The sequence below is a fragment of the Peromyscus eremicus genome, chromosome 17, assembly GCF_949786415.1.
Source record: "Peromyscus eremicus chromosome 17, PerEre_H2_v1, whole genome shotgun sequence".
Lineage (NCBI taxonomy): Eukaryota > Metazoa > Chordata > Mammalia > Rodentia > Cricetidae > Peromyscus > Peromyscus eremicus.
Genome location: NC_081433.1, coordinates 18,111,243 through 18,126,275, shown reverse-complemented (window position 1 = coordinate 18,126,275; position 15,033 = coordinate 18,111,243). Strand labels below are relative to the sequence as shown.

The window sequence follows — 15,033 nt, the reverse complement described above, 5'->3', positions numbered from 1 at the left end:
TAAAACGTCATCTGCTACACTTACTATGCAACCCCGACTCTCCAGAAATCAAGTCAACGCAGTGATGTCACTATGAATCAGTAGTTACTAAACACCAGTTGGGGATTTTTGAGTGTGATGACCTAAGCAAAAGGTGACCAAAACTTAAGTGTAGAGGACTTGGAAATCTAGCTAGAGTAACAGAAGACTGAGAACGAAGCACGTCATGAAGACATTCTTTCTTCTGAGAAATAGTTTGGAATAGCTGTGGGTAAGGCAGGGTTCAAGTTTCTTAAACAAGAGGCTTCTGTTGTAACTGGTTCCTTGAAAACTCCCTTCTCAATCTTGAAACTTGGTCAGATTTACAAACATGAAAACGGGGACGGGGACCCAAGATCGATGTCTTGACGAGCAGGCAGCCACGTGGATTGTGACGGCGGGGGATCCGAGCATCCGAATACCACCCCTTCTGCAGTGGTGAATTTTCTCTTTCCACCAGCGGTAACTCCATTTTGTGAAATAATATGACATTATGGGATTCATTCTTTATTTACAAGTAAATGAAGAAATATCTTTTAAAAAGAAATGTAAACTCTGAGATAAGAAAAGCAATATAAAGACGTGATTCTTGGCTCCACAGTGACTTGTGTGAGGGCAGGTCATGTCACTGTTTCTTTAAACAATAAAGCTGGGCATGGTGGAACACACCTGTAACCCCATAAGTTAGAGGTCAGCCTGGTCTACATAGTGAGATTCAGGTTAGCCAGAGCTATATAACAAGACTATTTGAAACAGAAAAGCAAAACAAAACATACAATGATTTTGTTAAAAACAAAAACAAAATTGCATGATATCTTCATGGGGGCCTATGTGAAAGAATAAGGCCACCTTTCACTAGACAGTCTTTGGTCAATGTGCGAGGTGACCAGGTGACAGCCCTTGCTCTCTAGAGCAAAGGTCTCAGTACTCATCCAGAGTGTCTGCTCGAGGGATGGAGAGGCCCCGGTCTTTAAGGGCCTGAACCTTCAGCTTCTCTGCCTCCAGTCTGGTCTGCTGTTCTACCCGCTGTTCCTCTAGAATCTCTTCAATAGACACCTGCTGGAGGGGCGTGTCGCTCTCCTTTTCCAAGTCCTGCAAAACAGGCAGGTTTGAACAACTTCCCATGAAGTCCAGAACAGAAAACCTCACCAACAGATCCCGTATGGCGCTTGGGCTGCTTTTCCTAGCTGTGCTAAGGCTGAGATACCCTTCTCCTACAGACAGAGACAAGCAGTGACAGGACACAACATATCCCACTTAGAATGTGCACACAGGGGTTGGTATCAGTGTGCACAGCAGAGGTTCCGGTAAAGACCCATGTTAGTCAGGGGTAACTTTGTACAACAAGTGAAAGAACAGCTTTAGCTCCACACAAACCCTGAGCTTAGGCGGTAAGTCAAAGGAGAAAGCGCTTACTGTACACTCGTGGAGACCGAGTTTGACGCCCTACAGCCCACATGGAGCTGGACACCGCAGCACACCTATGATCCCAGTGCTCCTGCGGCGAGATGGGAGGACAGACAGGAGCATCTCTGGAAACTGAGGCCCAGTTCAACTGGGGTACACAGTGGAAAGAGAGCCTGTCTCAAACAAGGTGCAAGATGAGCACTGATACCCAAAGTTATCCTCTGAGCCCTCCCTGCACACTTGTAAGTGTGCACCTGCACTCACACATCTCTAAGGCTGTTTACAGAAAGGTATCTTAACTATGCAGGATCCAAAAAAGTATTCAGGCCACAATAGCTACAGATAAGTCTTGTATTTTACATTTTTCTTTTTTTTTTTTTTTCTTTTGGTTTTTTGAGACAGAGTTTCTGTGTAGCCCCGGCTGTCCTGGAACTCTCTGTAGACCAGGCTGACCTTGAACTCAGAGATCAACCTGCCCGTATCTCCCGCTGGGATTAAAGGCGTGAACCACCATGCCCAGATGATACATTTTAATAAAAATATTACTTCCCTTTCCTTATTTCAAAAATACATACACACTGTAGGAAATGTATGATATTAGCAGACAATCTGAAACTTTAAAAATTATTCATGATTCTAGTATGGAACACCAATACTTGTTGGATGTTATCAATTGTCAGGTGTAGGCCCGCCAATCTATTTGTGACCAGAGGCACTGAGTCTGTTTATTGTTTGGAACTGCGTCTTCAAACTGTGTGTGGGTCTCAGTGCACGTGTGACGGACGGTCTAAGGACAGCTGTGGAGTCAGTCCTCTCCTTCCACACTCATTGGCTTCTGGGAACTGAACTCGGATTGTCAGGCCTGCACAGTGCTTTAAACCACTGAGCCATCTCACTGGCCTAGGAGCCATTTTGTTCCGTGGTGCCGGGGATCAACCAGAGCCCCGTGTATGCTGCCAAGCCCTCTACTGCTTAGCTACGTCATCAGACCAGGTGTATACGGGATTTAAAACAAGAACAAACCCATAACGCAAATAGTGACTGTCAATTTTATTTTCATTTAACACAGCATAATATACTTAATACTTGTCATAAACATTTAATAGCCAATTTTGTAATGCAGAACTATAAACGAGTCTCACTAAACATAGATTTTATCATTCTTAAAATGTATAGGTATTATCCGTAACATGGAAAGCCTACATAGATAAAGTAGCAATATATTTCTGCCCTCTCCCCCCCAACTCCTCCCAAACAGGATCTTCGTTATAGAGCAAAAAGTGTCTGTCCTAGAATTCACTATATAGTCCAGGCTGGCCTCTACTCATTGATCTCCTCTAGTGAATGCTGGGATTACAGATGTGCTGCTTACCCTCTGTGACTTTTTTTTTAAATTTATGACTAGCCAGGGGTGTGGGCAGAGACCAGACAAGGGTGTCATACCTTCTGGAGCTGGAGTTAGTCAGGTATGAGCTACCGTATATGGGTGCTGGGAACTGAACTCAAGTTCTCCAGAAGAGCTAAGAGAGCAGTAAGCACTCAATTATTGATAGCCATCTTTCCAGTCCCTTTTATGACTTTTGATGAGGTGGTTTGGAAAGGCACCGACCAGAAAAAATCTGCAGATGTTTCAGTCTGGATAATAACTGACACATGCCTCCAAGGTCTCAGAGCTCAGCTGTTGTGATATCAGAGGGAAGACTCTTAGCAAGAGGTTAGAAGCCACACAAGTTGCATAAGTTACCTGGGTCAAAAGTTATCTGCTAAAAACTACATATGATCACCTAACCCCTCCCCTCGTAACCATGGAGTGAAGAAAAGACAATGTTCTTAGCTCTGCTTTCCGGGGCTTTTCAAGGTCTTTCACCCACGGAACTACTAATGATGACCATGATGGGATAATCTTTTAAAGAAAACTTTCTTAGGACTGAGATCCTTCATCATCAAACAGAATCCAGGCACTTTGTTTTCTTTTTGGAATAAGGTCTTGTGCAGACTGGCTATAAACTTGAAATCTTCTGCCTCAGTCTCCACACTTCTGATATCACAGGCATGTGCCACCATGGGGTACCATTAGAGACGTCTTCAGCAAAGCAATGCTTCTCTAAAGATATGCTGCTTATGAGTTGTCTTGGGCTTTAATATGTAATTTCTTCAGACTGACTGCTGACTTACATAATCTTTTTTTTGGTTTTTCGAGACAGGGTTTCTCTGTGTAGTTTTGGTGCCTGTCCTGGATCTCCCTCTGTAGACCAGGCTGGCCCTGAAATCACAGAGATCTGCCTGGCTCTGCCTCCTGAGAGCTGGGATTAGAGGCCATACATAATCATTTTTTAAAAAAGGCTAAAGAATGTTACGAATGCTTTACACCTATGTATGTATGTGCACTGTGTGCATGCCTAGTGCCCACAGAAGGCGTCAGAGTCCTTGGAAGTTAAGTTACAGGTGGTTGCAAGCCACCATGTGGGTGCTGGGAACCGAACCCAGTTCTCCGCAGGAGCAGCAAGTGCTCTTCACTGCTGAGCCCCACCACAAAAAATATTTTAAAATGATGAGGTATTAATACATTTCACAGCAGTGCTTGGGAAGCACACGTATGTTTATGTACATGTGAAGGCCAGAGGCTTACGTAAGTGCTTTATCACTCCCTGAGTTTTTGAGACAGTCTCTCAAGGAACCTGGAACTCTTGGTTTCAGCTAGACTGGCTGGCCTCTGAGCTCCCTGCCAGTGCTGGAGTGACAGCTTTGCCCCACCATGCCTGGCTTTTACGTAGGTGCCCTCACGCTTGTGTGGCAAACATTTCCCCTGTGAGCCATCTCCCCAGCCCAGGATGTTGGGACGGTCTCATGCTGACCTCAGACTCCCTCACAGGTGGGTTAAGCGGTTTCCAACAGGAGGGCCTCTCCATCAAACTATCCCCAACAGAACTTTCTCATTTTCTTGAAAGAGTGTAAAAAGAAAAATAACTACACACAAAACTGCTCTACTCAAAAGACTTCTGAACACTAAATTAAGACATTGCTGACCACTGAGAGACTCTAGAAACCAAGTGAGAACACATCAAATGCAGGATGTTTCTGGCAAACTGGTTGTTCTCATTCTTTAACGTCTTCCTCTCTTCCCTTCCTTCCCCCTCTTCTTTCGTGGCATTATACACGCTACCAAAGCACAGCACTTCCGAGCCCCAGCCCCCACCCCACTCTGAATGTCAACCAGTCTCACAGGGACTTGATTTTCCTAGCAAACACAATAGGATTTAAGGCTTAAATAGAGTACTTAAAAGAAAATCTGAATACTTCAAACATATATGTCTATACACACACACACACATAATCATCTTCTGATGTGCATACACACACATATACAGAGCAAGCAGTAATACTTCAGATGTAATTTAACATTTCACTGGCTGCTCTTTCTGTCACAATACTCAGGTCCCTCCTCCTCCTCCTCCCTAGTCCCGAGTTCCACTCTGAAACCTCACAGTGGCTTTCCCTACACCTGTTGTTTTCATTTTTAAAAATATATACAACACTTTCCTCAAATGCTGCTGATTAACTTCATGCCACGAAAAATTAAGTGCAACCAACCATTTAATTTCATTATTCTTTAAATTCTTTAAATTACATATCTATAGTATGTGCATATGAACACAGGTGTCCTGCGATCCACTGGAGCTTGAGTTATAGACGGTTGTGAGCTAGGAACCAAACTCAGGCCCTCTTAATCACTGAGCCATCTCTCCAGCTCCTAACCAACTACTTAAATGACTAAAATATTCCAACCAGTAAGTCTTGTTTTCAGTGCTAAGCAAGATTTTACCATTGTGAAATACTCCCAGCTCTAAATTATACCTTTATAAATCAGGACATATAACAAGTTCTGTAACTTTTTGCTATCAGAGATTATTTAAAAACCACAGAAGGATCAATGTATTTGTTCTTGTTTTATTCTTTTGAAGAAGGTATTACATTTGAGCCCTGGCTGGCCTGGAACACACGCTTAGCTTCAAACTAGAGGAGATCCACCTACCATCCTTCCCAACTGCTGGGATTATAGGCAGGAGTCACCACACTCAGCAACATTGTTTCTTTCTTTCCAGATGAACAAACATGGAACACTTAACGGATCTGTGTGCCATGCTTGCACAGAGGCCACGCTGATCTTTGTATTATTCCATTCTTAGTATATGGGCTAACGAAGCGAACACCAGCAATGCTGTTTTCTATCAGATAAAGCCAACGCTATTTTGCTAGTGAGAGCAAATCTTTAAAATGCAAAAAGGCGCCGGGCGGTGGTGGCGCACGCCTTTAATCCCAGCACTCGGGAGGCAGAGGCAGGCGGATCTCTGTGAGTTCGAGGCCAGCCTGGGCTACCAAGTGAGTTCCAGGAAAGGCGCAAAGCTACACAGAGAAACCCTGTCTCGAAAAGCCAAAAAAAAAAAAAAAAAAAAAAAGCAAAAAGGCAATGGAATGATGTTAATTACCCTTGGCAGTGCCGCTCTGGTAACTACAGCTTCCCTGGCTAGTGGGTTCTTGTGAGAAGCTTGCTGCAGTCGGGGAGAAGGCAGCTAGCATCAGGGCCCAGATCCACAGCAGCTTAGCAGTTTTCACTTACTATTTCTCCTAGCAGGACCACATTTTCTCCTCTGACCACAAAAATCCCTCGAGGAATATCACCGTACTTTTTGCCCACATGAATGCGCTCCACAGTCTGGTGCAGGACTAAGTTAGCTACAAGCACATAGAGAAGAAACAGATTCAATTATTTAGTTATTTTTTAATTTCACTGATTATAACAAACCATTAGGAGAATTTGGTATTTTCGGTTGGGTTTTTGTGTGTGGGTGGGGTGGTGTGGGGTGGGGGGTGGGTGGGAGTGTGTGGGGTAGAGTCTCACCCCAGCTTCACCTGGTCTGGAAATCACGATGTAATCCAGGCTGTCCCAGATTTTGTGATGATTCTCTTGCCTTAACCTCTTATACATGCTGTGATTGCAGGCACGAGCCAGCATACGTTCAGTTTTAAGAGGCATTCAAATAAGGAAAGAGTATTTCCCATTATGTTGGGCTAATGAATGAATGATGGTAGGAGTAAGTTACTTCGGTATTATTTAACTGCTAGTATCAGCATGGTCCCTATAAAATATAAACAAACGGAAATCTGGAAACTTGAACCTAGACAACGGCCAAGATTAAAGCTCTGTTCTTTTGGAAGGAGTTTTTCTTTGCTGTGAGAATATGTGTATGTAACTTCACTGAGGTTTAATTTTTTGTTCGGTTCTTATAATTCATGCAACCCAATGTAATTTTTATGGACTATGACACAGCAAGAATCTTTTCAGGGCTGGAGCCATGGCTCAGAGGTTAAGAGGACTGGCTACTCTTCCAGACATCTTGAGTTCAATTCCCAGCAACCATCTATAATGAGATCTGGTGCCCTCTTGTGGCATGTAGGCATACATGCAGACAGAAAAATTAACCCTTCAAAGCACTTTGATGACTCTAACTTAAGATTTAGAACACTAAGCTGTAGGAATTATTTTTCTTTTTTCAATTAGTACTACTCGTCTTACTTGAAGTAAAACAGAAATTGATGTTTGTATTGTTTTGGTGTGAGATGGTTCTCGATCTGTTTCCAACAGGATCCTTTTGCCTCAGCCTAACAAGTATTTGACACTATAGGCGTATGGCTGGCTGGCTGCTCATACCTTGTAAATTCTGGTGTTTCAGCTGTGTTTACCCTTACACTCAAATCCAGCGACCTAGCAGATGACCTACAAACGTTCAGTATGACTGAGAAGCTTCTTATACCAAAGGGAAACATAAATCTTACTTCAGAAAATGCAGATTGAAAAATGAAGACTGACTGACCCCTAAATCTGGAATATTCCTATATGGAAACAATTCAGTTTATTGACTGACCCCTAAATCTGGAATATTCCTATATGGAAACAATTCAGTTTATTGACTGACCCCTAAATCTGGTATATTCCCATATGGAAACTATTCAGTTTATTGACTGACCCCTAAATCTGGTATATTCCCATATGGAAACTATTCAGTTTATTGACTGACCCCTAAATCTGGTATATTCCCATATGGAAACTATTCAGTTTATTGACTGACCCCTAAATCTGGTATATTCCTATATGGAAACTATTCAGTTTATTGTTCCCCCTCCCTCAAGAAAAGTTTCAGGAAATGGCTTCTACTCTATTGACAGGGAGGGATGGCCTCCAGGAAATGATTTGAAGACTAACTTTATTTCTATCATTTGGCTCCCTCTAATGGGGAAAATAAAAACACTAGTGAGAATCAGTTTTAGAATACACACTTGTAAATATACAAGCTTTTAAAACACCTAACCATAATTTGAAAACAATTTACTCACCCCAAACAGTTCCATTTTGCTGACACATGGGAAAAGTTAGAAATAAGTAAATCTGAATGTGAAGTAACGCCAAAAAAATTCAATGGGATTAAAGAGTAAGATCATAGCAATACATACCAAACTGATCAATGCTTCTTAAAAAACCTATAAGTGTCCTTCCATCTCGAAGTAGGACCAAGTGCTTTTCTGGGGAAAGGAGAAAAGATCTTTAAATAAAAGCTATCCATTTCAGTGAGCGTACATGGTAACAATAAACATATGTTCGTAGCTGTTTTAAGCTGTACCAGACCCTCTTCTAATGTATTTAAGGTGGAGTTCATTGTAAAACATGTGTGTGGAAAACCACGGCAGCCTGGGATTTAGATGACGTCAGTATTGGAAGGACTCAGAATAGTACTGTAGAGTTAGAGAAGGACACTGGACAGCCAGGAAGGGCAGCTGGCTCCAGGCTCTGAAGTCACACTTAACCCTCTTAGTGTCATATAATTTCTCCATCGTAAACAGAGAAACTTAGTCTAGATAGTTTTTATTTTTCTGAGAGGATTTTACATAACCTAGTTGGGCTCAAATTTACTATACAGCTAAGGATGACCTGCCTTCATCTAAGTGCTGGAATTACAGAAGTTTATTTACCTTCATCATCGGCTAGGTTTCTATGACCTTACTCCTAGAATTATTTCAACTAGTCTTCCTCACATTTTCCTCCCCTCCGTTTTTGATTTTTTAAGACAGGGTTTCTCTGTGTAGCCCTGGATGTCCTGGATCTCACTCTGTAGACCAGGCTGGCCTTGAACTCAGAGATCCGCCTGCCTCTGCCTCCTGAGTGCTGGGATTAAAGGCGAGCACCACGACCACCACCACGACCACCACCACCACTGCCCCTCTTCACATTTTGCTTTCAATTAAGGAAATTTGAAGTGAAAACAATGCTTCAGAGTGGCTGGTGTACAGCCAAGAAGCAAAGCCTCCAAAATAAATCTCAAATGCCTCAGACAGGTAAGACTTGATGGTGACCTGGCACAGGAATTCAGTTAAAAGCTGAAACACAATGTGTGTGTTGCGTTTGTGTCTGTGTGCATGCTTGCAGAGCCCAGAAGGCGGCATCAGACTCTTGGCATGGAGTTACGGGCAGCGCTCAGTGAACTGCTGATGGGGGTGCCAGCAATTACTCTGGCCCTCCAAAGACAAGTGTGCACATAACCACTGAGCCATGACTCTAAACCAGGGATACTCAACTTGTGGGTCTTGACCCCCTGGAGTTGAATGGCCTTTTTGTGGGGGTCACATATCAGATATTTGCAGTACAACTTATAACAGTAGCATAATTGCAGTTAGGAGTAATAACAAAAATAATTTTATGGTTGGGGGGGTTACCACAACATGAGGAATCATATTAAAGGGTTGAAGCCTTAGAAGGTTGAGAACCACTGGTCTAAACTATTCTGAGGTCTGAAAGTCATCAATCTTATGAATTTATATTTACTGTAGGACAAAAACAAGTTATGGTGATATTTTATTTGAAATGTGATTTTATTTGTATGTTAATAAATAAAGTTGCCTTGGGGGTCAGAGCTAATAGCAAGCCATAGCAGAAGCTGGGCGGTGGTGACACACGCCTTTAATCCCAGCCCTGGGAGGCAGAGGCAGGCATATCTCTGTGAGTTCAAGGCCAGCCTGGTTTACAGAGTGATTTCCAGGAAAGGCTCCAAAGCTACACAGAGAAACCCTGTCTCGAAAAACCAAAAAAAAGAAAGAAAGAAAGAGGCGATCTTAGGCCCAAAAGGGAGGTAATGGGAAAGGCAAACAGACTTCTCAGGACCACACAGCTGGGAATCCTGTCTCTGACAGTAGAGCAACAAAGGCTGCACTTCTAAACAGGAAGACCAAACCCTGTTGGGCGTTCCTGCCTGTGTCAGAGTACAGGAGACCAGTATCTATCCACAAGACACCAATGCTCACTGGGCATGGTGGCGCCCGCCTTTGATCCCAGCACTTGGGAGGCAGAGCTAGGCGGATCTCTGTGAGTTCAAGGATACTGCCAGCATGGAGACACACGCCTTTAATCTCAATACCAACCATAGAAGAACTGGAGGTCTGTATAGATGGGCAGTGTCGAGGAGGTCATGTGGTTGGGTTTACAACCATTGAGAAGGCAGAACAGAAAGTCTATAAAAAGACAGAGACACAGGAAGTAGGTCTCTTGTGGAGGGAAGGACAGCAGCGGCAGTGAAGGGTAAGGTTTTTAGCGCTTAGCTATTACTCTGACCTCTTGGACTTTCATCTCTGCATTGGCTCTGTGTTTCTTATTTAACAAGACGGTTACATCTACAACAAGTCTTGTTTTTTTTGAGACAGGGTTTCTCCGTGTAGTTTTGGTGCCTGTCCTGGATCTCGCTCTGTAGACCAGGCTGTCCTCGAACTCACAGAGATCCGCCTAGCTCTACCTCCCGAGTGCTGGGATTAAAGGCGTGCGCCACCACCACTCTGCTAAATAAATCCTTAAAAATACTATAGCTTCAAGCCAGGAATGGTGGCCCATGTCTGTAATCCCAGAATTTTAGAGACTAAGACAGAAGGAATGCTGTGACTGAAGGGGCCTGCCTCAAAGATGAAATCAAACCAAATAAAAATCAAATGAACAAAAACCGAAGCTTCTGACAGCAAAGGTGGTCAGAAGAGTCAAAGCTTCAATGAGCCAAGATATGCATAAAGGGACACAAGCCTGATGGTGACACATAACTAAACAAATATCGGAGCCAGACAGATAAAAACATAGCTGAGCCAGGCATGGTGGCACACACCCTAAATTAGAGCGCTCGAGAGGCAGAGGCAGGTGAGTTCCAGTACTATGTAGAGACCCAGGATCGGGAGAGAACATTGTGTGTGCTGTCATAGGGGAGTGAGGGGTAGATAAATGGTTGGAAAATTTTCAGTAATAGAGAAGGCCTGGGATCCCCAGAGAATTATGGGAAGGCTTGAAAACATAAGCAATTTTAGTAAATGGCAGGATTTGCTGTTAGAGGCTTCAGGTAATTCAGACATATAAGGAAAGGTGAATGTAAAAGGCTCCACTAAAAGAATATTCCATTACACTTCACAGATAGGCTTATAAAGTGGTGTGTATGTGTATATATGTGTGTATGTAGCTATAATACATATAAATCTATATAAATATTTATAAATATATGTAATATACAATATATAAAAATATGCATTGACTGTTCTTCAAGAGGTCCTGAGTTCAAGTCCCAGCAACCACATTGTGGCTCACAACCACCTATAGTGAGATCTAATGCCCTCTTCTGGCCTGCAGGCAAACACGCAGACAGAACATTGTATACCTAATAAATAAAACTTTAAAAAATCACTGATAACTGAGAATGCAATCTTAGATGCTCTCTAATTTGCAAGCTCACAGTAAATTAATTTTTTTTAAACTTTTACTTGTTTGAAGCTGCATAAATCATTTGGTGTTTGAAAGTCACAGGATTAAAATAATTTAAAAATGCTGCTAATGGGCTGGAGTGATAGCTCAGCACTTAAGAGCACTGGCTGCTCTTCCAGAGGACCCAGGTTCCATTCCCAGCACCCACATACATAGTGGCTCACAACCGCCTGTAACTCTAGTTCCAAGGGATGTTATTATGTCTTCTGGTCTCCCCAGCACCAGGCAAGCACACAGTGCACAGACATACATGCTCACACACTTTTTTTTTTAAATGCTGTTGGTTTTTTTTTTTTTTTAATTTTAGAAATGCTGTTTTAAAAGCTGGACAGTGGTTGTGCACACCTTTAATCCCAGCACTTGGGAGGCAGAGGCAGGTGGATTTCTGTGAATTGGAGGCCAGCCTGGTCTACAAAGGGAGGTCCAGGATAGCCAGGGTTGTTACACTGAGAAATCCTGTCTCGAAAAATCAAAACAAACAAACAAACAAAAAACCCCGACGTTTGAGTAATCATACAGTTGAGGAATCATACCAAGAAAAGAATTTGGCCAGCCTGGTCTACAGAGTGAGTTCCAGGAAAGGCGCAAAACTACACAGAGAAGCCCTGTTTCAACTCCTCCCACCCCCCCCCAAAAAAAAGTGGGGCTAGAGAGACGGTTCAGAAGAGCAATTGTTGCTCTTTCAGAGGACGAGTTTGGTTCCCAGCACCCAAACTACATCTGACTTCGTGGTTATCAGGCACACACATGGTGCATGTACATGCAGGAAAGACATGCATAGACGAAAAAATAAAAAATAATCCTTAAAAGATAAAACTGTCTCCTCGTGGTTTGTACAGGACTGACCCATTTTCAGTAAAAGCAAAATTGTCGAAGAGACAAAAGTTAAGTTTGAAGTGAGTTAACCTTTCTTGCAAAGTCAGTTATTACGCCCGACACCTGTCTCTACAGCTTTAATCTGAAAGTGCTAAGGACCCTCATAGAGAAACGAGATTGCAGGTGGTTTCACAACAGAAGGCCCGCGTTGACTGCTAATTAAATTCAACTGCTGTTGTCTTAAGATTTTTTGGGGGGGGTTTGGGTGGGTCCTCCCGTAAGCACTCTCATCCATCCACCGTCAAATAGAACTTGGAAATACTACAGTGAAGGACAGGGCACACGAGGGAAGTCGCCTGGACCACTTTACAGTTCGCACGTCGGATGCTGCACCCCTCGGAAGGAGTTCCAGAGCTTGCGGGGTGGTCAGCACTCCAGGGACAGAGGGAGGCAGGTTAGGGGTGGGCTCCGAGGCTGTGACGACACGCCACCCCGCCGGGGCCCAGGGCTCACTCTCCAAGCTCCAGAGGACCCCACTCGAGACAGGGTCCCACAGCAGGCTTCCCCCGGGGAGAGGTACTCACTGTCGATGTCCTCGATGAGGCTGGCGGTGCCGGGCATATAGTTCATTTTGAGCTCAGGCAAGGCTGCACTGGACAGCCGTGGTGGGGGGGCGAGGGCGTCCAGTCGCCCGTCGGCGGGACGCGGACGGGAACCCGCCGCTCACCTGCAACTCAATTGCCGCTAGCCGCCGGAAGCGCTTTCAGGTTACTCCACCCACTTCCGGTATCGCGTGTCCGTCTACATAAAGAGGCGTGCCGGGCGTGCGATCGCTGGCACTGCTTCTTGCTCTCTGGGCAGTGAAGTGGAGTGCAGGCCTAGGGGACCGAGGGCGGAGAGCATGCGTTTCTCCCTGCGTGACGAGCGCCGCGCCGCGCTTGGCTTTCCTGCTCCGGAGCCCGGAGCGACGGCTACGGTCCATCTCCTCCCGGATTTCGGCGTGCCCGGGACAGGACCGGCTCCGGATTGGCTGCCGTCGTCCGACCCCTTTCTCCGTCCGCCAGTACTTGTCCTCCGCCTGCGCCTGCGCGATGGGCCGGCCGTGGGGGGCGGGAAGCGCTTCGCGGCAGCGGAGCCCATGTCGGCCCTGAGGCGCTCGGGCTACGGCCCCAGTGACGGCCCTTCGTACGGCCGCTACTACGGGCCCGGCGGAGGCGATGTCCCGGTGCACGTACCTCCGCCCTTATACCCTCCTCTTCGCCCCGAGCCTCCCCGGCATACCGTTTCCTGGCGAGGGCGCGGGGGCGCCCCGGCCGAGACCACCTGGCCCGGAGAAGGCGCAGGTGGCGATGCCTACTACCCCTCCGGAGGCGCCTGGGCAGAGCCGAGCAGAGCCGGAGGCGGACACCAGGTAAGCTTCGCAGTCTTTCCCGGGGATCCAGTAGGGAAGTCTTGGGCGGAGGTGAGGACCATTGGGGGGTTTTTAGACTTAGGGTTTGTTACGATTCAGGTTTCTGATTATTTGTTCTTCCGAGGAGGGTGCCGAGACAGAGATTGGAGACGTGAAGGGGGGGACATACATGTATGCTTGTGTTCTGTTCCGTGCGTCCCTTCGTGTTTACTTCAGCCATCATCGGTGTGCTTGTTCACATCAAGAAAGCAAAAATGATTCTGCGCTCTGACTTCCTAGGCTTTTAAGTAGCAGGCTGCAGGATCGCTCTCCCGGGAGCGTAGGTTTAGAGGGATCGGGCTGTAACAATTTATCCTGCGTGGCTAGGGCAGCGGCAGCCCTAGTGGTTACTCAGCAGCCCCTCCCGCGGGGAAGGGATTGAACGCCGGGGGTGGGGTGGGGTGGGGGTACTGGTCATTTAATCCCTTATCGTTAAAGCTTTGCCTGGGATTGAATCACGAATAATCAATGTTGCAAAGTAAAAAATACCTTTATGTTCTATTTAGTCACCACAAGACGGAAAGACAGATGTTGTTAATGCTTCCCTATGTTTGAATGAAGAAGGCTCTGAGAGATTAACTTGCTTAATATGTTTGGACCTGTAACATTTTATTACCTGTATACATGCCAAAAATGTATTTCTAGTTTCTCCTTCTTTGGAGCTATTATAGGACGGTGGCACACATCTTTGGGCCTTCATAACATCTTTATTTGCTGAAAATGAATTACAAAATTCTCACACATTAATGACGGGATTACAAAATAGTACAGTGCGTGGGAGATAGCTGGGTAGTTCCTAAAATTTGTGGCAGAGAATTAGCTTATGATCCAGCAGATCCACTTATTAAGTATACTCAAAAAGTGGAAATCGGCAGGGCGGGGGTGGCCCACACCTTTAATCCCAGCACTGGGAGGCAGAGGCAGGCTGATCTCTGAGTTCGAGGCCAGCCTAGTCTGCAGAGTTCCAGGACACGCTCCAAAGCTACACAGAGAAACCCTGTCTGGAAAAACCAAAAAAAAAAAAAAAAAAAAAAAAAAAAAGTGGAAATCAGTTGGTGGTGCATGCCTTTATTCCTAGCACTCAGGAGGCAGAGTCAGGCCAGCCTGGTCTGCACAGTGTATTCCAGGACAGTCGTAGCTACATGGTAAAACCTTGTTTCAAATAAACAAATAACACAAAAACAAAAAAGAAACTGGAAAACATATGCACATAAAAAATTTTAACACATCTTCATAGCATCATTACTCACAATGGCCAAAATTGGAAGTAACATATAGTTATCAACTGATGGCTGGATTAGCAAACATGCCATGTGTTTTAGAACATAACATCCAGAAAGTTATGAAGTTCCTATACATGTTTGTTTCAACATAGATGAACCCTGAATATATCATACATGGTGGGTGAAGCTAGTCACAAGGATTTTGGTTTCATATTGTGACTCCATTTATATGTAGTGACAGAGTAAGCAGTTCCTAGAGACCCCGGGGTTGGGGACTGGAA

At 44.8% G+C, this 15,033-nt stretch overlaps 2 protein-coding genes and 1 non-coding gene across 3 annotated transcripts in view; 1 reads left to right on the top strand and 2 right to left on the bottom strand.

The window, feature by feature from the left end:
- Positions 1 to 509: 509 nt before the first annotated feature.
- Positions 510 to 13,034, bottom strand: Lsm1 (LSM1 homolog, mRNA degradation associated). The gene is made up of 4 exons (XM_059245072.1): positions 12,664 to 13,034; positions 7,936 to 8,004; positions 6,044 to 6,159; positions 510 to 1,110 (listed from the first exon to the last, which is right to left on the bottom strand). The coding sequence occupies exons 1-4, from the start codon at positions 12,707 to 12,709 to the stop codon at positions 940 to 942; spliced, it is 402 nt and encodes a 133-aa protein (XP_059101055.1). The 5' UTR covers positions 12,710 to 13,034; the 3' UTR covers positions 510 to 939.
- LOC131894782 (U6 spliceosomal RNA) lies at positions 5,533 to 5,636 on the bottom strand. Its single transcript, XR_009375015.1, has one exon. It is a non-coding gene; the product is annotated as a U6 spliceosomal RNA (small nuclear RNA).
- Positions 12,938 to 15,033, top strand: part of Bag4 (BAG cochaperone 4) — an 18,107-nt gene continuing 16,011 nt past the window's right edge. Inside the window, exon 1 of the mRNA XM_059245071.1 lies at positions 12,938 to 13,490. Within this exon, the coding sequence (XP_059101054.1) occupies positions 12,981 to 13,490 (510 nt within the window). The 5' untranslated portion in view covers positions 12,938 to 12,980. The remainder of the gene's footprint in view (positions 13,491 to 15,033) is intronic.